Below are 25,881 nucleotides of genomic sequence, written 5' to 3'. Positions count from 1 at the left end.
ACGAAGACATTCACGAACTTTGAACTAAGAAGGAAACAACGACGACGAACAAATCCATTGTTGGACCCGAAGGGAGGAAACAATGGGATACATCGCAAACACGCCCGAGGAGCGCCTCGAGCGATCAGACTCGAAGAATCCAAAGACAACGTGCAAGGGCCTCACGGGCGCAGGAAACCTATGCCGCAACTCAGTCACGCCCGCGAGGGGCAAGATGCTTTCGCCAACGGCCAAGGAGGAGTCGCTCTACTGCCACCACCACAAAGACCAGGCTGCAAGTCGCTCTGCACAGTCGAGTCCCGGCCCTAGACTGTCCGGCAGACCCATCTTGGAAGAGCGAACGAGCATCGACACTCTCGCGGACCGTCTTGGCCTGGTGGACGTAGGCTCCAACCCAACCAAGAAACAGAAACGGCCTCATGGAGGACGGCTCAGTGGCGGTAGTGGGACACAAACCACGAGCGCCTCGAAGCCGCCCTCGGCATATACACGTCCGCCGCAAAAGGAGCGCAAGGAATTACACCTCTGCTGCTGCTTCAGCATCCCCATCGACGAAGTCCAGGAATCCCAGCCCGCCCCTCGGCCCCAGCCGCGACCGGTGCAGAACGGCGGCTCCGCAGCCATGCCCCGGCCCTCGAGCCAGCTCCTGGCCCCTTCGATTTCGCGCCCGCGACCGAGCACGTCGAGCCACTCCCGGAAGAGCTCCCAGCAGGCGTCCCCTCAGCCGCTCTCGACGTCCCAGACAGCGCAGTACCTATCACTCATCCCCCCATCGACCGACCCCCAGACAGCATCGGCGCTCATGGCGGAGTTGGCGAGGCCGTACGGCAGCTCTGAAGAAGCGGGCTACATCTACATGTTTTGGATCACCCCGACTTCCAAAAAGGAGGCGGCCCCTGTGCAGGAAGCGAGATCGCTGCTTGCACCGCCTTCGCCAGCCCGGGGCGTGGGACGTAACCGACGGTCTAGCGACGTGGTATCGGCCTTTGCAAACGCCAACGGCGGCGCATCGGGCGACAATAAGATGCTCATCAAGATTGGACGGGCGCAGAACGTCCAGCGCAGGATGCAACAGTGGACAAAGCAGTGTTCCTACGAGATCGAGGTACTGCGGTACTACCCGTACATACCGGGAGCGAGCGCGGCATCGGGACAGCAACCGCGCATGACGCCGCATGTGCACCGCGTCGAGCGGCTCATCCACATTGAGCTGTCGGGCATGGGACTGCATGCCGGGCCCATAACGTGTGCCGGATGCACTTCGGTGCACCGCGAGTGGTTTGAGGTGCAGACGTCCAAGAAGGGCATCGGTGCGGTGGACGATGTGATTCGGAGATGGGTTGACTGGGACGAGACGACTGTTTGAGTCTGGCGGGTTGACCAGACTTGCACAGGACTACCTTTGGAGTGCCTCAGTGGTGATCAAGTGATCACTGGATGCTGGGCCTAAGCCCTTTTATCTGCACGCATTGCATGGCGGACGGCGCAAGGGAATCTTTCATCGCATTCGGACCTCGTATAGCATTTAAATCAGTATCACAATAGTGTAGCAGATTGCAACCAGACTTCGGGGCAATAACAGCACCCTGCATTTCGGCAGCTGCCCGCGGGCCTCGACCGGTCGGGATTCCGCCGGTTCGGGTCACCAAGGAAAGACTCACGAATACAGGCGGAGTACTCCTTAGACATTTGAGTTTTACGTTTTTACTGTGTACGCAGTATGTTTTTACGTTTGCTCTGCAGGTTGATGCAATTTCAAAAGCCGATGGCGCAATTTCAGACTTCGACCCATGGCCTCCATGGTTCCTGGGCGGGTGGCAGCCGTATCCCAACGTCAGCTGAAGACAAGGTTCAATTACGGGGACTATGACTGTAAGATCAAAAGGAACACAAACCGCAAGCATCCCATCCGCTACAGTTTCCATGTGTCATTGTGGTTCTCTTCTTGGTGAATACTCGGGCTCTTTGGCTCTTGATCAAGTTGCCGAAAGTGGTTTACTCTTGTAGACTCTTGATCATTACTGCACCTACGGAGTAAGGATACACACAATGAACGGCCTTTAAGTCTCATGGCCAAGATTACAGGTAGCACACACTGGCGGTAGACTGATACAACGTGTATGTACAGGTTGCTCCAGGTGTCCAGCAAACGTCGAGGACGGCACGGATGTGGCCCGACGGTGCCACCACCTCCCGCCCACCCTGCTCGTTGCATGCAGCATCCTGGGAATGCTGACGAGCTAATGCAGAACCAGAGGGACGGCGGGGGACACCACCGTTGGAGCCTTGGACTCTGCTCTGGAGGTGTGAGCGTCTGGGCGTCCCCCAGTTTCGAGGCCAAACTTTCAGTGCTCTCCGCGCCTCAAAGCTCTGACTCGGACCGAGTGAGTGAACATCGACTGGTTGCTCAGTGTTGATGTTCAAGGTTCATTCGACCATAACTCAATGTGTTGGTCTCACAGAAAACAAACAGAAGGATGACTGTTGATGAGAGTCTCACATCTCAGATAATCAGCCAGACATCCGTCTCACTCGTCATTCCTCGCCCTGCCAAGCTTGGTGTTCCCTCGTGCCGAGCAAGTGCCTCATCTCTTGGCCATCTCTTGACAATCTCTTGGACTTTTTGTTTCCCGCTCAGAGGGCCGCTCGCTGCTTGGCGCGGGCACAAATCCTCCGAGCAGACACTCACCCACCAACAAGCCCTACTAGTCTGTTAATCTGTGAACGGGGGCAGCGTCACTTCATCAGGACTGGCGGGGGGGGGGGGGCTGACCGGGGACGACGTCACTAGCTCGAGCAAGCTTTTCTGGTGGCGCATCTTCCGATGCTTGTCGTTGCTTGTCCTTTTTGGCATTTTTGCTTGTCTCTTGTCGATCGCTGGTGTCGCCCCTGGGAACTCAATTGGCTCTTCAACGACATTGAGTCTCTCTCGCAAGGACTGCACCGATGCCCGGCGGCGCCGCGGTCGTAAGAAACGTTCGATCTACTCGACCCGCTAGAGGGTTTGGTTTGGTCACCAAGTGTCCAATGTCATCTCTTGAACGACATCTCGACGGGGACAGCAACAACAAGTTCGCCTCTTTATGGGTACCCTACTGCAGATACTGGCAAGGTAGGCAATAATAACCTAGCACGGCTAAGTACCTCCAAGGCTCCAACAGTCTTTCCGAGCCGCGAAGCCATCCGCGATCCAGTTCCCCTTTGAGAGAAGCGCCGCCTGTAGCTGGACGCCTTCCCCATATCTTGCAATGACGTGCTCCGCGAGCCTGGGCCGGATTGTGATCCCCTTTTGACGCCTCTGTCCTCGACAACTTTGAGAGGCTCTGAAATCTCTGACCGGGGCGGAACTCGAGTTCCACCCACACACGGGGGAGACCCTTCTCCTCCCCTTGCTCCCCTCTGCATGCTTTCACATTTCCTGGCTGCATTGGGTGGTTTCTGACTGGAGGATGTCCGCTGGCGGGTATCGTAATCTGTGGCGGACGCTTTCAAGCAACTTTGCCATGGTCGAAATGTGTCGAACGACTAGCCAAAGTGACATGGCAATAAGCCTGTTCTGTGGTGCCTCTTGAGGTATCGCCATCATCTTTGACAAGGCGAAATCCCTCTGCTCTCTCACGCTCTCACGCTCTCTAGGGATAACACCATCCGCACGCCCCTTCCCAGTTGCTGTTGTCTGCGCATACTCGATCTGCCTACTGCAGTCTCCTGCAAGTCGCATGCAACGATTTCCTCCCATCGCTCCCTCCTCCGGCCCAGTTTACACTCCTGGCTCGCAAGGAACCCGCGTCCGTGGCTCCAGCCCTTCTTCGGCCGTTCCCAACTTCCCATGTCACCTTGCCATGTCGCATCTCTCTTCCCAACTGCCGGGATCATACTGCTGACGCCTGGCTAAGCTGGTCTTTTTCCTCTTCACAAGTAGCCCGTAGCTCTTTGCCTCTCCCTCCTTCTCCTCGTACCCTTAAAACTCGCACGTCCCACGTGCTCGCGCATTCTCTCCGTCGTCCTGTGCCTGGAAACTGTTCCGAACTCTACCTCCCTCTTGTCCTCGTCCCTCCTCCTCTTCTACATCTCCGTCTCTTCTCTTCTTCTCCATCCGCCGCCCTGTCACTTGAACGTCCGTGATCCGTCCCACCGTATTGTCACACCAGTATACCACACGCCATTGCCATCGACATCATCACCCACCCGCATTGCGAAACCCCGTCGCCTCTGCCCCTCCATTTCCCAGTGTCACCCGGCGCATCGCCGCGACTCAATTGGCGCGCCATGGATAAAGATCTACGCCAACCCGAGCCCACGTCCAACGACAAGGGCTCCTCCGAGCTCGCTTTTGCCCGCGCCGATGCCGAGACAGGAGGCTCCTCCGGCTTCAGCGCCTGGTTCGGCGGCCGCAACACAAAGGTCGGCCCGCGGATTGCGCCTCGCAAGGAGGGTGTCGGAGAGGGCTCCGACAGCGAAGACAGCGCCGATGCTATCTTGACCAAGCAGCTTGCCGAGGAGAATAGCCATGCGATCAAGTACAGGACGTGCAGCTGGCAGAAGACGGCCGGCCTGCTGTTTTCCGAGTACATTTGTCTGGTGAGTTTCCGTCTTGGGGGAGATTTGGCGCGTGGCAGATCGTGCTGACCGACATAGGCCATCATGAGTTTCCCGTGGTCATATAGTATTCTTGGCCTGGTGCCCGGGTTGATTCTCACTGCCGTCATCGCGCTCGTTGTGCTCTACACGTAATTTCCGACTCCCTCGCCCAGCTCGCCTCGACATAATACTGACTGCCCGTGTAGATCTTTGGTTCTTTGGCAGTTCTGCATGAGACACCCCGAAGTTCGCGACGTCTGCGATATCGGCCAGATGCTCTTCTGGGGAAAGACATGGGCCTGGTACGCTACGGCTGTCATGTTCATTTTGAACAACACTGTATGCCTCTTACTCCCGTCGACAACATGGGTGCATTGCTAACACTACGTACGTAGTTCATTCAAGCTCTACACGTCCTCGTTGGCGCCAAGTACCTCAACACAATGACCGAATCCGACCCCGTCGTCTGCAGAACCGTCGTCTTCTCCATCGTCGTCACCATCATCTGCTGGCTCTGCTCGCTGCCTCGCACCTTCGACGCCCTTTCGAAAGCCGGAACCGCCTCCGCAGCCTTCACCTTCATCTCAGTGCTTCTGGCGACCATCTTTGCTGGCATTCAGGCGCATCCCGCCGGCTACGACCCCAGATCAACGTATGTCGATGAGACCACAGGCACAACAAAGACTGGCGGCGCCCCGATTGTCACGGCCATCCCCATTGCTGCCACGACTTTTGTTTCTGGAATGAATGCCTTCCTGAATATCAGCTATACTTTCATCGGCCAAATCACGTTGCCCAGTTTCATTGCGGAGATGAAGGATCCTAGGTAAGTCTACAATCATACTCTCTTTTAGCATGTATGCTAAGCCAGGTATAGGGATTTCCCCAAGGCTCTCTGGGCCGTGACCATTGGTGAGATCATCGTCTTCAGCATTGTCGGAGCTGTCGTCTACGCCTTCGTCGGAAACCAATACATGACGGCTCCCGCCTTCGGCTCCCTCGAGGAAGTCTATAAGAAGGTGTCATTCTCCTTCATGATCCCGACTCTCGTCTTCCTCGGCGTCTTGTATGCCAGCGTTTCGGCTAGATTCCTCTTCTTCCGTCTCTTCAAGGGCACCAAGCACTTGCACGAGCACACCATTGTCGGCTGGGGTTCTTGGGCCACCATTCTTCTTGCCTTGTGGCTTTTGGCGTTCTTGATTGCCGAACTTATCCCCTTCTTCTCTTCCCGTAAGTTTCGCTTGGTCAATGATCTAGAGTTTTCGCTAACTAGATTCAGTGCTTTCCCTCATGTCCTCTCTGTTCGATTCATTCTTCGGCTTCATCTTCTGGGGCGTCGCCTACTTCCGCATGCGAGGTGCCGATAATCGCGCCGGTGTCCCCAAGCCGGGAAAACTTGCCGATCTTACGACGATGGGTCTCAACATCATCATTATTCTCACCGGTCTTTTGTTCCTCACTGCCGGCACATACGCCAGTGTCGAAGGCATCATTGAAGAGTTTAGAGCGGGCACCGTCGGCAAGCCTTTTGGCTGTGCAAGCAACGGGCTTTGAACGGGGCCCAACATCAATTGCCTTTGTGCCATTGTAAAAGATTGACACATGACTTGGAGCGTCGCTGCATGCTCGTAAGCAATATTATAGGGGGTAGAGGAAGACTAAAGCAACGATACCATAGTGTTTATTATCACGTCCTTTTGGCTATAAATAGATCAAGGCGCAGTTTCATGATCTATCTTTCGAACTTTCACTAGCGATGTCGACAATGATGGTCCCCGACATCAGGAGTGCGCAAATAATCCACCTCATCAAATGCAACAGATGCCATCTAAAGTGCTTGTTCGCTCATCGCGAGGCCATGGAAGTCCCTCATTGCTATGCGAGCGGTGATACAATCATTGCTCATAAAGGCAAAGATGGCAAACGAACGAAACATTCGTGCGGATCCCACGTCAACTTGTCGTAAGCCCCCTTCGTGTTGAGTTTCTGTGAAAGCTTTTCTAGTTGGAAATTCTACCGCACAAGCACCACCAGCATTCGAAAATGCATATACTTCGGATCAAAAATGTCTCTCGTGCCGTCCTTAGACGAAAAAAGTCACCTCTCAGGCGCGTACATTGCCCTATTGATGCCTGGAACACCAGACGCCACCCATTTCAAGCAGTATGGCACTTAACAATGGTTGAACATCGAAGTTTTGCCTCGAGGAATTGAAGACGTTACTAAGTTGGATAATTTTGTGGTAGATACACCACCATCCCAAGCTTGTAGTCCCTTGAAGCAAGTTGTTGCAAGCTCGAGCTCCAAAATCTTCGTTCGAATGACTTCAGACCAACGTGGTCAGACTATCCGCCTCGGATACGAGCACAGAGGTTTACGACGAAGCCGGGGAGTATTAGCCGCCAGACATGGATGGATAGAATTTCACACTGGACGGTCCGCCATACTTTGCCTCAAATGCTTATACTTCCCATCCCACACTTTCACGTTCGGCTACTCACAGCTCCGTGGAGAGATGTACACAAGCTGTAGGCAGCGGCAAAGCTAATTGCCCGGGCTTTTGTGTGTCTACCTTCCGTTCACTTATTTATCTGTGTTTCGCGCGAATGTGAGAATAAAACTGAAACATCTTGCGGCAACTGGCCTCTCGCTCCACCATCTCTCCTTCGCTCAGCACACCACCCAGCACTTCAGCTCTTTCCCAAGTCGTATTCTTGGAATCGTCGTATTGAAGAGGTCTTTGTCGAAATGGAATATACCGCTCTCCCACTGCACTGGTTCTCGCAACTAGCTAGCCTGCTGACCCCTTTTTCAGCATTGGCTGTTGTGGTGGTTCTCGTCACAATCCTCCCGATGGTTATGGACCGGGCCACCGCGGAAAAACCAAGTCCCAAAATCGCCAGCTCAGGATCCTGGTTCACCAGCAGACAGGACTTCGCCGCTAATGGCGTTGATATCATTGAGAAGGGCTCTAACTAGGTGAAGAGCGGTGTATTTCGAGTGACGGCTCTCGATGGTTCCGATTTAGTTCTGATTGTGCCAGCACATTAGCTCGCATTGTGCAAGAAGACCGACGAGGAGGTGGCGCCCGCTCGTAAGTAGGTCTGTTCACGAAGGCGCGACCGTCGAGTGATTGTAGCTAAAATTGTCCAGTTCTTCTTGTGCTTTAAAACGGCGCACCATTCGAGGAACCCTTTTCCTACCGCTAAGTTGTCTCGCGCATGTCCGGGTTTAGTGCGTCTCGTACTACTTACTTTTTGCGATTGCGGTTGCTGTAAACTAACGATAGCCTACAACTAAAGATCGTTATCTCGATGTCATATCCACCGCGTTGAATGAGGGTATATGCAGTGTTTTCGGTCCGCCATCCGGGGGTTCAAAAGCTGGTAGGCTTCTCACTCATTTACCTTCCCGATCATCCGCCTAGTACCTCTCATATCAAGAGTCTTTCTAATGTTGATCTCGTACAGCACCAAAGCGTGTCATCATCCAACCGCAAATCCTACTCATTTACTCGAACGTCCTTTGGAAGGTCATTCTAGGGGATAGTTTCAAGCCCGAGGTGGTCGATACTTTGTAACGTACTCTGCAACATTAATATCCGTAATGAAAGCATTGAAGGCCCAACAACCCCTATTGGCCCGAATATCTGCCGCCTTTTCGAAGAACCGCCGTCAAGCCAACGCGCAACTTGAGCAAGCCTCAGCATTCTTCGCACCTCTTTTAGAACAATATGTGCAGGCGCCAGAGCAGGGGCTTGCGAAGAGCTCCCTAGATAATGAGTGGCTCTTGGCTTACTACCAGATCAGTCCTGAGGAAATGGAGACTGAGAGATATCGAAATGTTCACTATGGCCAATACGTATGTGCCTCTCCTTCGTGTGCCTCCACTCCGGTGTTCGATGAATCTGGGCGTCTCTTCTGAACCGCTGACAAAGTTTCCAGATTTCACCGAATCCAACCAAGCATATTATTCCCAGACTGAGAATGCGTCAATGAAGCCTGACCATATACATGGAATTGTTCCCCACCGAGGAAACCAACGGGTTTGTGGTCTGACGTGGGATTGAAGAAATGATGACTATTGAATCTCTGGTGAATTATTGGATGCACCATGACAGCTTCCGATGGACACAGGTACAACTTTAGACAGTGGACATTCCAGTGCACATGCCTTCTGAGTCCATAGTCAGACATACCCGACTTGCCCGAGAGCGGCGTTCCCGTCATGACTCGTGTCTTGAAGTGCCGAGATCTGTGATGGAATGCCTTCACCGGTGTCTTTGTGCTGCAAAAAAGCTGCTTGCTTTTCTTAACACATAACCAGGCTCTCCGCATTGACTTGCACATGTCAAACCAGAAAGAAATTCTCTCTACTAGAACTCAACCCATCCAAGCTCTCCAAGCACCTGGTTGCTTGAGTTTGCTGATCAACCCGGGGCAGATAATGCGGAGAAATGACGCAAGTACTAGGATTACTCACCTTGTCCCTGCTGATCTCCAACTCCAAGGCCGCAACATCAGATGACTTTGGCTGAAACACAAGTGACGTTCCCGCAGCCCAAGCACCGCTGTGTCTTCAACGCTTCAGCCTTTTCAGCCGTTGAGTCTGATTTCTCTGAACACGCCACAGATAAGCTTGAAAACACCTCAAAGAACCTCATCACTTGAGACAATCCCTTGATCAACTTGGCAATCCATTCGAAAGGCTTGAAAAACATGTCTAACCGAACCATTTGCGATGTCGACACGCCGGACCCTTGGATTGTGGCCGGCAATGGCAAATTCTACTTCACCTTTACCCTGGACAACCGCGTCGAAATATGGTGCTCTAACACCCTCGAGAACTTTCACCACTGCCACAAGAGTGTCGTTTGGCAGCCGGCGCCGGGGACTCCATGGTCAGTCAACATTTGGGCACCAGAGCTGCACTACCTCAAGGGCCGGTGGTATATCTACACCTGTGGCGCGCCGCCCGGGGTCGGGAACCCGGGCCATCGGACTACGGTCCTCCGATCGTCGTCCCAGGATCCGATGGACGCCTCCGCATGGGAGTTTCTAGGTCCGCTGAAGGGTATGCCGGACCACTGGTCCATCGACGCCACAGTCTTTAGTCCCAATGGACACGATTTATACTGCTGCTGGTCCGGATGGCCTCTTGGAGATCATTCCGACACGCAGCAAGACCTGTTCTTGATTAAGCTTCGTGCCCCGGAAGAAGCCATTACCGACACACTCCTTTGTATTTCGAGGGCTGAGCTCTCATGGGAACGCCCTGATGAGGGCCGCCGGGGCGTTAATGAGGGCCCGACATGGGTTGATATTCCTGGTGTCTTCAGAGGCATTGTGTACTCTGCCGACGGAAGCTGGACTAGCGACTACAAGCTCGGCCTGCTGCCGCTCGTAGGACAGAACCCTCTAGATCCAGGCGCATGGGCGAAGCGATCGACACCGCTTATGGTCAGCCACAAGCGCTGCGGAGGTCCGTACGGGCCGGGGCACGCAAGTTTCTTGCCAAATCCACATGATCGAAGCCGTGTCTACTGCATTTACCATGCGACGGCGAATTATGGTGAGGGATGGGCAAATCGGAAAGCGAGGATAATTGATCTTGGGCCAGAGTGCTTTGGGCCTCATGCTCACTCCATATGCTGCGCGCTGGAACGTCATATTCCGAAGCATGGTCACGATAGACCACATAAGTCTTCATGTATCATGTCCTAGTGTTCTATGTCTATATGCATGCAAAACCCTGTTCTACGTCCTTCAAATACAACCTTGTCAATTCAGTTCTCCTCGACTGCGAAGTTTGCTGGCAGCTTCAATACTGATAGTCCCAAGTGTTGTTGCGACCCATGAATATCATTCTCCATAAAGCTGCCGGCTGAAGCTCTCTTTCCCCCTCTGAACCGAGGTATCGTTACCTTGAATGCCAGAGCCGGTTCAAAGAACCCAGTCCAAACGATGTCGCTCTCAGAAATGCCAAGAGCCTCGGCGACATTGACAGGATGTAGTAGTCCCGACTCTCGAATCGCTCTGAAGGTGCACTCGGACTCGAAGATGACGTCCATTGTAATCTCGTAAGGCCCCGCGTTCTTCGAACGAAGGACTCGGGAGATGTCCGAAAGGGTTCTCGAGTGACCTGCAATGCTCTTTGGACTCGAAGGAGAGTTCCGCTGGCTCGCGTGGGCTTTCTTGCCATTTGTATTCGGCCCGCCTGTCGACTGAGACTCAAAGTCCGTCGGGAGAGGCTGGCTACTGCTTGTTCCCTGACCGTTTCCAAATATGGAGACTGAAGAGCGGAGGAGGCTTCTGTTCTTCTGGTTCTCTGATGTAATTGAGAGCCTTTCTTCGCCCGGCTTGAGATCGATGAGATGGTATATCGAGAACTGAGCACATGGGCCGGTCTCAATCTCTAATTTCCCAGCAATCCCGAAAGCGAAGTTGCCAGACGTAGCCTTTTGGCCCGCATATGGCCCATGCTACATTGCTGTTAGAAAGTATTATGAGTTTGTGATAGAGTCATCCTTACAATCAATGCAATTCTCGCCGTCGATACAAGACCTGTCGCAAGTTCTTGTGTCGGGGCAATTGCTTCCGCGACGATGAATATCTCCCCGGGACCACTGGGCGTGCTCTGCCCTTTGCCATAAGTGTGGAAGTCTAGATCCCAGTTACCGGACACATTTTTATGTTGCTGCTTGACGTAGGCTTTGACAAGAATGAGCAAGTCGTCCAATTGCTCAATGAGTATATCTGCGCATTGTCAGTCCTGCAAGCCTGTTAAATATGGGCAACAACTCTTCTATAACCAACGCCAACTTACGATCTTTGACACTCCCAAGAACAATGGATCGATAGCCAAGAACGCGTGCAGCTTCTAGCTTGAACTGATATGGTTTGCCATCTGCGATTGACGAAACAAAGCGCGCCCCACGTGCTCGGACGGTACGCTGATCGTTGAGCTGCTCATATTGTGCCTGGTCGAGATGAAGAGCACCTCCGGGCCCTCGCAGGATGTCAGGCCTCGTATTCTCATACAATGAATGCGCGGCTACTGACAGTGGCGTGCAACGTGAACCGGGCGCGATTGGTCTGACGTCGAACATGCCACTTTCGTAGACGGTGGCAACAGCGCCGTGGGACTTGGGTGTTGAACAAAGCCCGCCACATTCCATGATCTTGCCCATGTGCAGAAGCCCGCCATGTATTGACTCAATTTGGTCTTGAGTGATGCCTGGGTTCTGACGTTTGAGCTGGTACATGGAGTATGCAACATAAGGAGCGGGATCGTATGCTCTTCCGCCGATGATGATATCGAAGTCGGGTGTGGCTTCCATGGCATCAACGAACGCCTCGGGGCCTATTTGTGCCACAACGCGAGTTGAATCTTTGACATCTTTGGACTTTAATGGGGGCACACAGACTCCACAGCCGGAGATCCCCCCAACATTGAGTCGTTCGAGAATGACGGATTTGTCGATTGTAGAAAATATTGAAACAGTTTTGAACGAGTATTGCCTTGTTACATTAGCCAAGGAATGTAGCTTTGGGTAAGGCAGGACTTACGAGTTGCTATCTTCTGCACAAATCTCTTCAATGATTTCTTCCATCAACTTCACATGTTCGTCGGAGCCATCTCCTCCGGCAGAGCCGAAGACCAATGGAACCCGAAAGTCATGTACGAGCTTCAGCAACTTGGTCAAGTCTCTGACATAGGCTGAACGAGGGCAAGTCATGGTGCCAAGTGCCAGTTTCTCGGGGCCACTATCAGTTGATCCGGCGTCTAGGATAATAGCTGTTGGAACGCCGCTGGGAACGAGTTGTGCGAGTTCCTTGCCGCAAGCGTCCTCGTCAAGGCCATACCCCATGCACCCAACTGGTGTAACGATGTAGCAGAGAGGGTGTGGATTCATGCTTGCAGACTCTTCGAGGACAGAACTCATGCTGAGGGTGTGGTGTTTGTTCGATGCTTCAACAAAGTCGGCATGAAGAATTGAGATGTATGGGTGTTTTTGATACGGGATTCTCTCTTAGACAAGAAAACGATTCTTGATGATCCTAAGACCAGCTCTTAAATCAGGTCTAAGTCGAATAAAGGCATGGAATCTCGTCGACCAAGTCGTTGAATCCTGTTCCAATCCTCTAACCCTTCGGTGATCCGGGATTATGGATATTCTCCGTCAATGCCAGCGGATCATATCCAATTTCCTACGGGCATGTGAGTGAAAGATAGGATTACGACGCATTTGTCTCGGTGCATCATTCTGATCGAATGTGTTCGCGTACGTTTGGGACCGTAGTCAATATGTATGTGGCTTAGACGGGCTCCCCGTATCCGTGTCCGTAGGGGGCTGGTGGTGCAGATTGGCGCATACTGAGCTTCCAATCAGAGTAACACCGTTGGCTCGAGCCTAGAAGGATCGAAGAATAACGGCAGCTAGCAAACATGTGGGCCTTGGAAGTTGGATCTAAGATTCTAGTCCGTTCCCGTTCCCGTACCCGTCGGAAGAAGTGCACATTGCGCGAGCGGCGATGGTCCAGCATGACAGCGGTAGAGGAACGCGCCAGTTGCTGCGCCGCGCTGTCGCACGCCCCCGCATCGTCTTAGAATGCCACAATGCTTATTTTCTTATGCGGACGACGACTGAATGGGGGTACTTGGATATCTGGACCACTATCAGTCGAAGGATCTGAGTTTCTACGTGCTAGCTGGAAGAGTCAAGAGCGTCGTCAACTCCAGCTTGGCGATCGTAGTTGAATCCGTTGGGGACTTCAACGTCGCTGACCCGTGTTGCTGCGCCATGGCATCTCCTAGTCTTCAATCCTTCACAGCAATGCCACTGCAAATGTTCGTTGAGAGTCGTTTGCCAGATTGCACACGTTAAAGATGGACATGTTAGCGTAAAGAAGGAATTCTGGGTTCTTTAAAAGCTCCCAGTCTGTTCAAATCACAAGACTGGAATCCCGAATGGAAAGGCATCACACCACCTCTTACCATTGTTCTCGCCGACCAACGCACGATCATACTCTAGAAAGCTGCGCAAATAACTGCCGGGGGAACACACAGCAAATCATTGTCAAATCTCATTTCACTCTGCGCGGAGCTATACCTAATTCTGTCTACCCCATTCGCCCGTTTAAAGTTTTGGCAAATATTTGCTAAGCGATGAACCCCTTTCACGATAAGATCAGCCCTGGCGACAGGGGGTCGATCACGACCAACAACATCGAGTTGACGGAGTCGCCCTCTCCGTCCTACATAACAGAGACGAGGGGCGGACGAGAACGAGATCTTGCGCCAGGCGAAACCAGTCGCGTCCGAGACGAGTCAACGAACCCTCTCATGAAGTCAATCAGCACCACGTCTGTCACCAATGTGCCAGAGGAGGAAAAGGACCTGCCTCTGGGCCAGGCCATTCGCCAGTACCCCAAGGTCGTAGCGTACTGCCTGTCCCTGACAATCGTCGTCATCGGATGGGGTTACGCGTTGGTGATTGTCGGCTCCATCGTCGCCGTCGAGCCCTTCCAGCACGATTATGGAGAACTTTACAAGGACAAATGGATCATTCCATCACTCTGGGTGTCGCTATGGTCGGCCGCGATTCCCCTCGGCATGGCCATCGGCTCCGTCTTTGCAGGATGGTATCAGGATCGCATCGGGCGCATTTGGAGCTTACGGACAGGTGCTATCATTTGCGCTGTTGGCGTCGCAGGCATTTTCTTCTCTTACCTCCCCGCGGATATCGAGACCATGCGCGCCCTCTTCTTCGCCGGCAAGACGGTTCAAGGAATTGCCATTGGAATACTCAAAGTCACCGCAATGACGTACATCTCCGAGACAGCGCCGACGTCTCTGCGCGCCTCGGTCATGGGCTTGGTGCCGACGGGAAATCTCTTGGGTCAACTGCTGGGATCGATTGTCGTCTTCCTCGTCAACAAAGCACCTAACAGGACCGGATACCTCGTCGCCTTTGGGTCCCAATGGCTTCTCGCAGTTGTTCCTTTTATCCTCTCGGTCATCATCCCCGAAAGTCCCGCATATCTCGAAGAACGCGGGCAGTCCGATAGAGCTCTCGAGTCCTCACGCAAACTCTACGCACCTAGAGTGGATGCATTGAAGGTCCTAGAGAAGGTTCGGGCTAGCATTGCGGAAGAGAAGGAGGCTACATCGGGAGCGACGTACTTGACCTGCTTCCAGGGCGTCAATACTCGACGAACAATGATTGTCATCATGGCCAACTTGCTCCCAGCGATGTTTGGCCTCGACCTGATTGCCAAGTCAAGCTACTTCTTGCAGACCATCGGCATGAAGTCGAGCACCAGTCTCATGATCCTGATCGGTGGCATCGTTGCTGGCACATTCGCAAATGGCGTTGGCCTGTGGGTTCTATCGAGAGTTGGACGTAGAAAGGTCACACTGATCTCCATGTCAATCTCCACTGTTCTCTGGATTGCTGTAGGTATCTCTGGCATATGGAGAGGACCTGCAGTCGCGTATTTCACCGCCGGAGGGTGCATCGCCATCATCATTGTTTGTGGTATGGGCGCGTGGCCTGCCGGCTACGCGATCATGGGCGAAACGAGCTCGTTGAGGTTGAGAGCAAAGACACAGGGTATCGGCGGCGTTGCTCAGCAAGGGTCGTCTGTGTTAATCAACTTCCTTCTTCCTCTCGCCTACAATCCGGACGCCGGAAACTGGGGAGGAAAGACGGGCTTTATTTACGTCGGATTGTGTGCTTTAGGAGTCTTGCTTTCTTGGTTCTTCTTGCCAGAGATGAAGGGACGAAGCGTGATGGAGATTGACCATATGTTTAATATCAAGCTGCCCGCGCGGCAGTTCAAGAAGTGGAGAGGTGATGTCGAGTCAAAGTAGGAAGAGTGTAGATAGCTTGTTAGACTTTGTTACGAGCGTTTATGCGAATTTCTCACTCATGTGCATTTAATATGTCCCAGAACCTTGACAATAGTATGACAGCTATCTGCTTCAGGCATCTTGACTCGAATAGGAAAATGCATGGTTGGCAGACATTACCGGTGCCAATAGCCTCGGGCTTCAACGCCTCAACAGAAGCTTCGCCACGATAATGATGATGATGGTCTCCGGTTAGAGTTCTTCCATCACGGTTGCAGTGGTTAGTGTGTGAGAGTTGAAAATAATGTTCAGGAGATGATCAATAGTCTACCACCCTGGAGGAAAGGGCTCGAGCTGGGGTTGTTGGTCGAGAAACAGAGAAACGAAAGCCGGCAAACGGCATGGTATCTAGCAAACTTGCTGCCCCGCTTGCTGGGACCAAATGGCGCAAAGACCGAAAGAGATCTGTGAACTCATACTTTGACCGGCAATCTTGCCTATTCTCCCCATTGCATGTTGATTGCAAAGTGCATCAGATATCCATGCCAAAGAGCCACCTGATCAAATGGTTCAGGTACAACATTGATGTGACTTGCCAGTAATATTCAGTCGTATGAATTGCCTACTGATAATGCCTCACACCTTGGTGTGCGTACTCCAGGCCGTCCTCAAAGCATCTACCACTGAGCTCGTAGGCCAGGCATGCATCGTCTCAAGCATATCCATGAAGCTAACTACAGCTTTCTGTTCCCCTTCGTCACGGAAGTACTCCCCACACAACGACACACCGACTCCAGCTGTGACCATTGATGGTTGGTCCTTCCGATTCGAGATAGCTAAACCGCAAATCTTCCTGGTCGACTCCCTCAGGGTCTCCTCCAGCACCTGGTTTGCAGCTTGCGCGCCGATGCCTAGCCGTTTGTTCTTGGCCCCGTGCACAGCCAAGACGATTCGCATGAGTTCAATGTGCTGGAGGGCCAGCACCTGACAATCATTGGCATGCCATACTGTGGGAAAGTACTCCCCCATTTCCGGGTTTCGCTCTTGGTAGGCAAGGGGCTTGAAGTGAGGTGGCTGGTGCGTGTCCCAATTATGCTGAAAGGCCTCGATGGCTTTCCATTGATCGGCTCTTATTTTCGGATCTTCAGTTTCAACAGTGCCCTCGGAATTCGCACCGAAGCAGAACTTGACGACGTATGCGCACCAGACCAGAATACGATTCGCCCAGTCAAAGTCGTCGGCAACGGAATCAGGTTCGAACAAGGAGCAGTCTTCGGTTCCGTAGAGGGGTAATCGAAATGGTCTTCGATAGAGAAGAACAGACCATATTTCTTGGCGGAGGGCAATCAGAGTTGCAGAATGTCGTAAAGAGGGCATAGTCGGCGCATATATGTCGAGACCGCGGGGAGGGTGATATACGATGCTAAAGAGTCCGATTGTCTCCTCCTGTTGAGCATGGAAGACAGCTTGGACAGCATTGATGTAGGTTTCGTGATCGGTTCCGGTAAGGTGCGCTATAACATCGAGATCATTTAGTAGTGTTCTGCCTTGAAAGAATCGTCGAATCTCCTACTGTCTACTTGTTCATGATATCGTAGAATCGTAATCGCAGTCAATGCATCGTCCGTACACGGGTTTGCAGGATCAGTCGAAGTATCCATCAGATAGGAGATGGACTTGCTGTGATAGTGTATCGCCGACTCTTTGTCTAAATTCGGGAGAGGAATCCCATTAAACTCTATAACCTGATTTGGCGGCTTCTTTGACCAGATCTGTGTGAGAAACCTGGCCGATGCAGTACAGATTGCGTTCATCAACAGTGGATTATGCATAGCTCGTTGCGGAACTACAGTAACGTAATGTCGGTCCCTATCAGTCGTGTCAAACTGTTGAAGCTGTTAGCAAAGTCAGGGGATAGAGGTATCCGACCAATTCGTCAAGCATTAAGTACCCAACTTACAGCTGCAGCCAGATGTTCTATGAAGCAACGAATAAGACAACCTTCTTGAAGACCAAGGTGCAGCTCTCCACCCAGGCTTCTCGATACCGAAAATGATCGTCCGCGGTCATCTCCCAGAGGTAGTTGCCATTGCTGGGAGAGTACGCTCAATCTGCTGCCTCCAATGTCAGGAGTCCTTCGATCCCATCCATCTGGTATCGACCGTGGGACCGACGGGCTGGGAGCTGAAAATCCAGAGTATGGGGTTTCTATTGTGGAAGAGGCTGCTGGAGTAGCAGCGAGATTGGGATCAATGGCATCTTCAAGCGCTATTTGAGGAACATCTTCAGGGGTTGTTTCTCCTCTTGGGGGCGACTGATTCGTTCGGAGTCGAGATTGATGGGTAGGGACTCTCGACGTGCAGATGGACTCGGATGGATTACTGTGTTCTCTTTGTGAGATGGACTGCAGCAGTTCTGCCGCAACGGTTATTTGGTCGTGAATCTGGTCATCGTGTTCGTTGTTTGCTTCTCCACTTTGAGAAATGGTATCGGAAATCGGTGCTGTTGATGCATGCTTTAGTTTCGAGGGTGTATCTTCTGATGGCTTTCTGGATTCATCGACAATAGCGAGAGGTCGAGCCTGGACTTAACGGTGTCATATTTGTGTTAGATTTGAGATGTGTCAACGAGTGAAGAGGGAGAGGGTCGGTCTTACAAGTGTCCGGGGTCGTTTGTAACCAAGGCTGATCGACGTCGAAGGAAAATCGTTTCTCAGTCGTGACTACTCTTTTGAACCTGAATTTATTGTTCACTCGCGTACACTGGGACTCTGACTTCTTGCAGTGAGAGCACGGGATGTCGCCATCACCTAGAGTCCAGGAGAGGTTAATACAACCGATTAACAGATACGTTTACCGTGAAACCTCAACCCAGGACAAGGTCCGATGGACGGGAAAATTGGATATTGTCTTACATTTCAGATGTTTTTCTGTGTCCCAGCGATCGATCAAATCAGTTCTCGACGTTCACTTGACATCACCAAAATCAAAACAAGGGGTGATGTTGAGAATTTCAGCCCGCGCATCCCGCGGCTTGCTCCCGGGTGCGTGTAAGACGGCATTATATCCGATAATCAAGACGGAAAAATCACCAATCATCGAACTGGCAATCCCGCAATCCTACTTACCTCTGCATTTCACGCAGGGCACGATCCGCTCGCGTCTCTGTGGTGGAGCCATCCCTTCCCGTCCCGGAGAAGGACAATCAGACCATGGCTAAGATTAAGGAGTGAAGGATGATGGGAAAGAGGAGATGGGATGCATAGGATGGCGCTCAGGTTGGCAGCATTTCGCCGATGAGCTGCTCAGTGAGATGGGGCGGTAGAGGGCATATAAAGAGGGACATTACTCGGCGAAAGTAGCGGCATGTGGCCTAGCCGTGGCTTAGTTAGCGGCCTATCCATACGCTGACTCGCCCTACTCCACGCTGTTCTCATGTTCTTCTACCTAAGCGTGCTACGTTAATTGTTAGGGTTTCCCCTCAGCCCGTATCCGTGCGTGACGCCTCGGATGAGTGTCGGTTTCGCTCTTCTGCATTTCAGTAAAGGTCTGCTAAATAGGCCTGATTGGACAGAAGTCATTCATCTGGCTATTCGCAAACGGGTAAAGTGAAGTGTTTGCGAGCGTTTCCGTAATGAGCAGCGCGCCTATGTTTTGTCTGCCACCCGAATCCTCGTTTCGTAGAGGGGAGAGGTGGAACAATGACGCCCCCGAGACAGTGGCTACAGACACCATGCCTTGGACAAGACGGAGCCAGGGAAGCCCGCAGATGCAAGATCACTTGATATGACACTACAATTACTTCAGGTTGTGATAAGCGCACTGGGTGCTCCGCGTCTTCTCATATTTCACTCGATATTTCTCATCAAATCGCTACATCATGATTCTTTCGATTGACCTCAACTCAAGCCCGGGACACAGTGACCGAGTTGTACTTGGGGTCGGTCCAGACTTCTTCTACGATGCGGCGGCGGATATCCTGCTCCTCAACCACGCTATTATCACCAAACAGCTCAGAAATCTGTTCGAGAGATTTGTGGGCAGTCTCGGGCACCAAGAAGAAGGAAAAGACACCTGCGGCAACACAGAACAATCCGAAGAACAGATAGGTGCCCCATCCAAGCTTAATGACCATCTCTGGTACACAAACGCCGATGATGAAATTAGCCAGCCAGATCATGGCAGTCGCAGCACCAACGCCCTTGGCGCGTTTGGAGTTAGGAAAGACCTCGGCAGGCAACGTCCAGGCAAGAGGGCCGTAACTAAGATAGCACCAAGTCAGCACGTGAATATGATATCGAAACGTGGTCGTCAACTTACGAAGTCGCATAGCAAAGGACGTAGATATCTGCAGAACGTGTCAGCAATTCTTGTTTACAATCAAAAACCCGGATCAACTTACAGATGAGGGCGACACCAAACCAGCCCATTGCGGGGTGCTCATCCCACGACGAGCTGAACTTGCCGACAACCCCAGCCATGATCAGGTGGGGAACAGCCATCGCAAAACCACCACCAATGGCGAGCTTTCTGCGACCAACTTGATCTAGGAAAAGGAACGTGGGGATACCGGCAACAAGTTGGCAGATGTTGACCATGCCGGAGAGAATAAGGGGCATGTCTCCCTTTTGTCCCAGAGCGGCGAAGAACGTTGGCGCGTAATACACAAACGCGTTGATCCCACTGAACTGAAATGGCTGTCAGCACTATGGCATCAGGCAGCGCTCATCACGGATCATTACCTGTTGGAAAAAAGGAATACCAAGGGCGATAGTCGTGCGCTTCAGGTATCTGGGCTTGAAGAGGTCTGCCCACTGATTCAACTCTGCCGTGAAAGCGTTGGAGCTTGGGTGTTCCCGAGCGAGCATGGCCTGCTGGAAGCGAACTTCAGACAGGATTCCCTTCCACTCGGCCTGGACTCGCTCGTCTGTTGGTGGGACCCGGCGCAATTTGGTCAGAGACCCCAGACTGTCTTCATCACGACCCACCATGGCAAGCCAGCGAGGCGAGAAAGGGAAGAAGTGGATTCCAAGACCAACCATCAGGGCCGGGGCCATTTGCAGAGCAAAAGGCAGTCTGAATGCCCATTCTCCATCCATGTGTCTTGTTGCAAATGTGATCCAATAAGCAATTATGGCACCGATTACGATGCTGATAGACTCGAGTACGAGGAGGGAACCGCGAAGGTTTGGGGGCGCAATTTCTGAGATGTAGAGCGGCGCACCCATTGCCAGAGTCCCGACTCCAACGCCACCAATGGTGCGGCCCGCCACAAGCGTTCCGTAGTTGTGAGCAGCGGTCTGTATAATAGCGCCCACGCAGAAGAAGAAGGTTGCAATAGTCAGAGCCCACTTGCGAGAGATCCTGTCGGCGAGATACGGGAGGAAAAGGCAGCCGATGAAGGCTCCGAACTCGAGCATGCCGGTCATGAACCCGGTGTAGAAGCCATATCTGGGGCCGCCTGGGGCAGTCTCGGGAAACCACTCGTGAAACTGTGGCATAACGAGAATGATGGAGATGACACCCTGGTCTTGTGGATGTCAGCAAGGTGTTCAGAACTGTCGCACTTTAGAAGCAAAGTCCGGGCCCTTACCGTAGCCAAACGAGAAGCCACCGAAAGAGGCAAGCAGCGCGGCACCTAGCACGTACGGCGAGCGCACAATTCCCTTGATGCCATCACTGTCGTAGTTGATAGGCGCATCGGCCTGAGCCAGGATGGTATTGTTCACATCTTCGACTTGGCTTTGAGAGCCGCTGCGAGAGGCTCGCTTTTCCAGATCGGACATGGCTGGTACGTCGTGGAGAGAAGATGAGGGCTAAGTGCGTTTAACAAGGACAGTCAAGAGAATGAGGTAAATCACAGCTGTCTTGACCAAAGTAGCAGCTTCTAAGTTGGTGACGCGACTCGAAGACTGGCAAGAGGCTTGTCCAAGCATAAACTCATCTAAACATACTCTGATGAACTCTTTATACTTTCGACACGTCCAAGCTTTCTAGATAGGAGACCGTCGCGAACCTTGGCACGGGCCTATCCAATGATTTTGCATGTAATCAGAGTGCGGGGAGCAGCATCTCAGGAGGTTCTGGGGAAAGATGCCCGAGAGCTAACGATGTCCCCCATGGGGAAGAAGCCCTGTTACTCTTTGCATTTGGCATAGCCATTCCCGGGAGTTCGTTGATTAGGATGCCAAGAATGATGCAGCTCGTGGTTGGCCGGGTTTGCGACAACGAGCATATCCGCACATCATCGTGCAAAGGATATGTGTTGACCCGCCGAAACGGCATGGGCTTGAGTCGGGCTGACTCTGTCGAGACTAGCAACTCTGCCACCCAAATCGAGAAGGTTTTCGCCGAAAATCCGGCGATTCTTTGCCTTTTTGGGACAACTGGAGGCCGGGCCCCGACTACTCCGCTGCACAAGTGAAATTCAAACTCCACCTCGGCACTCCGTACTAGGCCATTGCACACAAGACTAAAGACACTGGCGTCATCTCTAACCTTTCTTGAGACGTTGGGTTCAACAATGGATCCGGCAGGGAGGTAGATAGGCTTGACGTTAGTCTATCATCACGATGTGCAGCATGAGGGGGTCCTATCATGCAGCTGCACCAGTGGTCACCCATGAAATCTAAGTTGGCAAGGCTTATGACGGCACAGCTGTAGTCAAGTCACTTACCATTGTGAATCATACGGAAGACACCCTCGCATATAGCAATCTTAAACAAGTTAGATATATGTCAGTTTCCGATAATAGTCCGTTGGACCGGGTCATCGGGATGTCCAGTCTTGCCAGCTACATCGCCGTGAATGACTGCATGTAGAAGCCAATGACAAGAGCGCCGAAAATTGCCTAAAGAAAAAGGAATTAAAAAGACAGAATTATGTCTACATCACGGTGATCAGTATTCCATGAACTCTCTTCTAAATTATCGCAGATAAGCAGAAGGCGGCAGGGTGGCCCGGCATGAATCCGTCTGGAAATCACTCTTAATGGTTTCCATCTCAAACTCAAGAGATTGAGGTGATTCATGATGAATCAGATGCCTCCAATCATCATCTAGAACGTGGAAAACTTGGTCGTAGTTTTTCGGGCAAAGTGCCGTTGTGAAGCTGGACAGGAACTGCCAATAATATCTCCTACATCTGAGACGCCTTTTATGAATAATGATATCAAGAGTTGATGGTCGAAAAGTTCAGGCCTTAGATGAATGACTGCGTAGTGAAGACGCCCAAAAGTACTCGGAAAAGGGTCTGGTCTACCTCAAAGAAGATGCACAAGGCGTCTATGAAAATTAAAATCTTGATCCCAAAGGTGCTTCCGTTCGAAGTACTCAGTGCCCGTAAACCTTGCAAGCAGCCACACGCTACCCATCAATGTTCAAGACTTCCAGCCTTCAGTATGGTGCAAGTTCACATGGAAAGTTTAGTCCATTACTCACTCAAATTCTTAGTCTTCAGATGCACTCCCTCCCCATCTACAGCTGCACCTGTCATGCTCGCTGTTTCCATCGACTGTTATTCCCGACTTCTCTACTACCTTCTAGTTACTACAAACCCCAAGAGACATAGCCGAGTATGCCGGAATCCAATATGCCTCCAGGTTCCTCCAAGGTTACAGTTTTCTTCGACCTTGATGGCACTTTGTTCGATCATCACCACTCACTCAGCTGCGGTATTTCAGCGATACGTCAAAAGTATCCCGCCCTTGCGAGCTTCGACTTGACAAGTCTCATCACTCAGTACAACACATCGCTTCAATCAGCCTACGACGAGTATCTCCAAAAGATCATAACGTATGAGGAAACCGATTACAAGAAGGTCCGGTTATTCGTTCAGGGTTTAGGCCTCGATGTCCCAGACGACGCAAAGATTGCCGAATTGCGGGACATCTATAGACCAGCTTATCGCGGCAGCCGAAGAGCGACGCCGGGAAGTATCGAGACACTTGTATGGCTGCGGAAGAAAGGTGTCTGTCTGGGTATAATTACAAATGGTCAAGCAAAGGACCAACTAGAGAAGGCGACAGCCATCGGGGTGCAGCATCTTGTAGATTACATGATCACTTCAGAAGAAGCAGGTTGCTGTAAGCCAGACAGGGGTATCTTCCGACTCGCCATCGACGCTTTCGGCTGTTGTCTCAGCGAGACCTATATGGTTGGTGACTCTGTAGGGTTCGACATTAGGGGGGCGCTTGACATCGGTATAAATCCCATCCTCTTTTCGCCAATTTCAACAGATAGCCACCTAACAGTCAGCGGGAAGACGATACCCATTATACAAAACATGTCTCAACTCGTCGGGATGATTGAGGTATCTCTAGAGATGCTTGACTGAGTTCCTTACGCCGTCAGCGCCGACTGGCGGTGAAGAGTTGGCAAAGAATCGGGGGACTTGATGTGGTACGAAATCGGAAGGCTGCACTGAGTATTTCACACTCTGAAGATCTCTTATGTCCGAATAGATAGTGAAAAAGGAACGAGCAACTTGATTACAACCGTTTCCTATGTAAGGTAGAGAGCGTCCTATTGATACAGCTGCTACATCTTACCCAAAACAAGCTATCACTATTCCAACTTTCTCCGCCAGATCTTAACCGGTAAAGCTCCACAGATGATGTTGAAAGCCTCATGTCTCTGCAGCACAAAGTCAGGTGAGGGTAGAGCGAACTCATATCTGTGAATAAGCGAGGCCAAAACCATGATCTGTTCTAGGTACGAAATATTCCTTCCTATACAACCCCTGGCTCCAGTTGAGAATGGGATGAAATAGGGCTCCATTCGCTTCCTCTCTTCGGGGTCAAGCCATCTCTCGGGCTTGAACACCTCGGGGTCTGGGAATATCTTGGGGTCCCTATGAGCGCCGTATATTGTCATCGATACACTTATGTCGCCAGGAATCCATTCGTCCAGAATACGAGCACCCTCTGGTGGTGTGCGTCGGGGAAGAGGTGCAGAGGTTGGCGGGATGATACGAAGAGCTTCGTCGATGCAAGCCCGTAGGAATGGAAGATCTTTGACTTTGTCATAAGAAGCAATGACTTCATCAGAGTCCAACACGCTGTCAACCTCTTCGCGAAGCTTCTTCATATTGTCCGGGTGCTTGATCAAAATCTCGAGGATGTGCGTCAAGGCGATAGCTGTGGTATCCGATCCAGCGTTGATGATGGCGCCGACTTCCGCCACGATTTCACCCCAGTCGAGGTTGTTTGGGCTTCCAGTCTTGTCTTCCATCATACAAGTAAAGAAGTCGTCGAGCTGCTCCCCGCTCTGATATCTGCGCAACCTTTCGGCAGCGGCATGGTAATAACAATCGTCCCATGGCTCAAAGTCCTTCCACATCTTCTGCCATCGGCTGGGAATCGTCTTTGACAGCCACTCTACCCATGGCCAGAGATCGTAGTCCCACACAAAAGCCGCCTGTGCGATGGCTCCTTGGTTCATAGAGTGACGATATCGGGCTTTGTAAGTTGTGCCATCGCGCTTCTCGGCTGTTACAACATCTGTTCCGGTATCTAAGAGGTCCATTTGAGTCGAGAGAGTGATGTAGTTGATCGCTTCGATTGTCCAGAGGTTGATCCAGTGGTTGAAGTCAATAGTCAGGTCCGCAGGACAGGGGATGGTGCCTTTGAGAGGGTCGGTGCATTTTCCGTCAAAGGCTTTGAAGAGTCTTTCAGCCGTGTAAGCGACCTTGTACTCCCATTTCTCAAGGTTCTTGATAGCAAAGGCTGCAGAAAGTAGCTTGCGTTTGCGGGCATGTTCGGGCTTATCCACTACATCAAAAAGGTGGCGATGCGTCCCACTTAAGACAACATAATTGTTATCTTTGACGCACTTGGTGCTGTGTCCGTAGATGTCTTTGACAGCTCTAGTATCTCCAAAAGACAGCGCGTTGGGGCCTGTCCTCAAGATAGGAAAGCCGGTGTTCTTGTGTGATTCGTACAGTTCCTTAGATCTGAACCCCTGGGCGCTGAGATAGCAGTGCCTGAGGTCCGTCAACGGTGACAGGGGCGAGTAGTTGGGGTATTTGCGAAGTCCCTTGGGGTCGTAGAAATACAAGATGATAGGTCGAATGACGAGATAGGAAATGACTGCAAAGGCAACACCTGCCAGCGCAAGAAGACCGAGCATAGTGAAAATCAGACCAACATGAAGTTTGTATGTAGAGGCTGTTACTGTGAAGTCGCTGATGAGATGTCTGGTAATTTTCTGACCACCACGACTAATCCCCGTGGGATGTTGAGGAAGCGTCTTATATCTCACTTTCGATGACTGAGGTCAGGAATCGGTCCAAATCATCTGCAGTTGCTACACAGGCACGCGTCTGTCACAAGGCATCCAAATCGAGTCTTTAGTTCCGCGGGATACACATAGCGCTGGATTAACTGCAAAAGCAAGGAACTACAGTGAACGATACAAACGGCAACTCAGTCCGCAATGATACATCTCAG

At 51.8% G+C, this 25,881-nt stretch overlaps 9 protein-coding genes across 9 annotated transcripts; 5 read left to right on the top strand and 4 right to left on the bottom strand.

Annotated features, from left to right (window-relative positions):
• Positions 1-82: 82 nt before the first annotated feature.
• On the top strand, positions 83-1,366 carry CPAR01_12145 (uncharacterized protein; the record flags this gene model as incomplete). Its single annotated transcript, XM_060496403.1, has 1 exon — positions 83-1,366. One exon carries the CDS (start codon positions 83-85, stop codon positions 1,364-1,366), a length of 1,284 nt encoding a protein of 427 aa, XP_060345188.1.
• Positions 1,367-4,269: 2,903 nt separating this feature from the next.
• CPAR01_12144 (transmembrane amino acid transporter) lies at positions 4,270-6,135 on the top strand (the record flags this gene model as incomplete). The annotated part of the gene is made up of 6 exons (XM_060496402.1): positions 4,270-4,581; positions 4,639-4,730; positions 4,788-4,920; positions 4,977-5,407; positions 5,459-5,811; positions 5,861-6,135. The coding sequence occupies 6 exons, from the start codon at positions 4,270-4,272 to the stop codon at positions 6,133-6,135; spliced, it is 1,596 nt and encodes a 531-aa protein (XP_060345187.1).
• Positions 6,136-9,299: 3,164 nt separating this feature from the next.
• On the top strand, positions 9,300-10,304 carry CPAR01_12143 (alpha-L-arabinofuranosidase II; the record flags this gene model as incomplete). The annotated part of the gene is made up of 1 exon (XM_060496401.1): positions 9,300-10,304. One exon carries the CDS (start codon positions 9,300-9,302, stop codon positions 10,302-10,304), a length of 1,005 nt encoding a protein of 334 aa, XP_060345186.1.
• Positions 10,305-10,366: 62 nt separating this feature from the next.
• Positions 10,367-12,526, bottom strand: CPAR01_12142 (uncharacterized protein; the record flags this gene model as incomplete). Its single annotated transcript, XM_060496400.1, has 4 exons — positions 10,367-11,062; positions 11,113-11,336; positions 11,407-12,101; positions 12,150-12,526. 4 exons carry the CDS (start codon positions 12,524-12,526, stop codon positions 10,367-10,369), a joined length of 1,992 nt encoding a protein of 663 aa, XP_060345185.1.
• A 1,223-nt stretch (positions 12,527-13,749) lies between these two features.
• Positions 13,750-15,456, top strand: CPAR01_12141 (uncharacterized protein; the record flags this gene model as incomplete). The annotated part of the gene is made up of 1 exon (XM_060496399.1): positions 13,750-15,456. One exon carries the CDS (start codon positions 13,750-13,752, stop codon positions 15,454-15,456), a length of 1,707 nt encoding a protein of 568 aa, XP_060345184.1.
• A 615-nt stretch (positions 15,457-16,071) lies between these two features.
• CPAR01_12140 (uncharacterized protein) lies at positions 16,072-18,614 on the bottom strand (the record flags this gene model as incomplete). The annotated part of the gene is made up of 6 exons (XM_060496398.1): positions 16,072-16,949; positions 17,009-17,330; positions 17,396-18,021; positions 18,092-18,244; positions 18,350-18,364; positions 18,563-18,614. The coding sequence occupies 6 exons, from the start codon at positions 18,612-18,614 to the stop codon at positions 16,072-16,074; spliced, it is 2,046 nt and encodes a 681-aa protein (XP_060345183.1).
• A 724-nt stretch (positions 18,615-19,338) lies between these two features.
• CPAR01_12139 (uncharacterized protein) lies at positions 19,339-21,220 on the bottom strand (the record flags this gene model as incomplete). The annotated part of the gene is made up of 5 exons (XM_060496397.1): positions 19,339-19,696; positions 19,755-19,782; positions 19,837-20,122; positions 20,177-20,964; positions 21,028-21,220. 5 exons carry the CDS (start codon positions 21,218-21,220, stop codon positions 19,339-19,341), a joined length of 1,653 nt encoding a protein of 550 aa, XP_060345182.1.
• Positions 21,221-23,024: 1,804 nt separating this feature from the next.
• Positions 23,025-23,768, top strand: CPAR01_12138 (uncharacterized protein; the record flags this gene model as incomplete). The annotated part of the gene is made up of 1 exon (XM_060496396.1): positions 23,025-23,768. The coding sequence occupies one exon, from the start codon at positions 23,025-23,027 to the stop codon at positions 23,766-23,768; it is 744 nt and encodes a 247-aa protein (XP_060345181.1).
• Positions 23,769-23,998: 230 nt separating this feature from the next.
• CPAR01_12137 (cytochrome P450 oxidoreductase) lies at positions 23,999-25,561 on the bottom strand (the record flags this gene model as incomplete). Its single annotated transcript, XM_060496395.1, has 1 exon — positions 23,999-25,561. One exon carries the CDS (start codon positions 25,559-25,561, stop codon positions 23,999-24,001), a length of 1,563 nt encoding a protein of 520 aa, XP_060345180.1.
• Positions 25,562-25,881: the final 320 nt, after the last annotated feature.

Source organism: Colletotrichum paranaense (genome assembly GCF_030867605.1).
Source record: "Colletotrichum paranaense strain IMI 384185 chromosome Unknown Scaffold_10.1, whole genome shotgun sequence".
Taxonomy (NCBI): Eukaryota; Fungi; Ascomycota; class Sordariomycetes; order Glomerellales; family Glomerellaceae; genus Colletotrichum; species Colletotrichum paranaense.
This window is presented reverse-complemented; position numbering and strand designations above follow the sequence as displayed.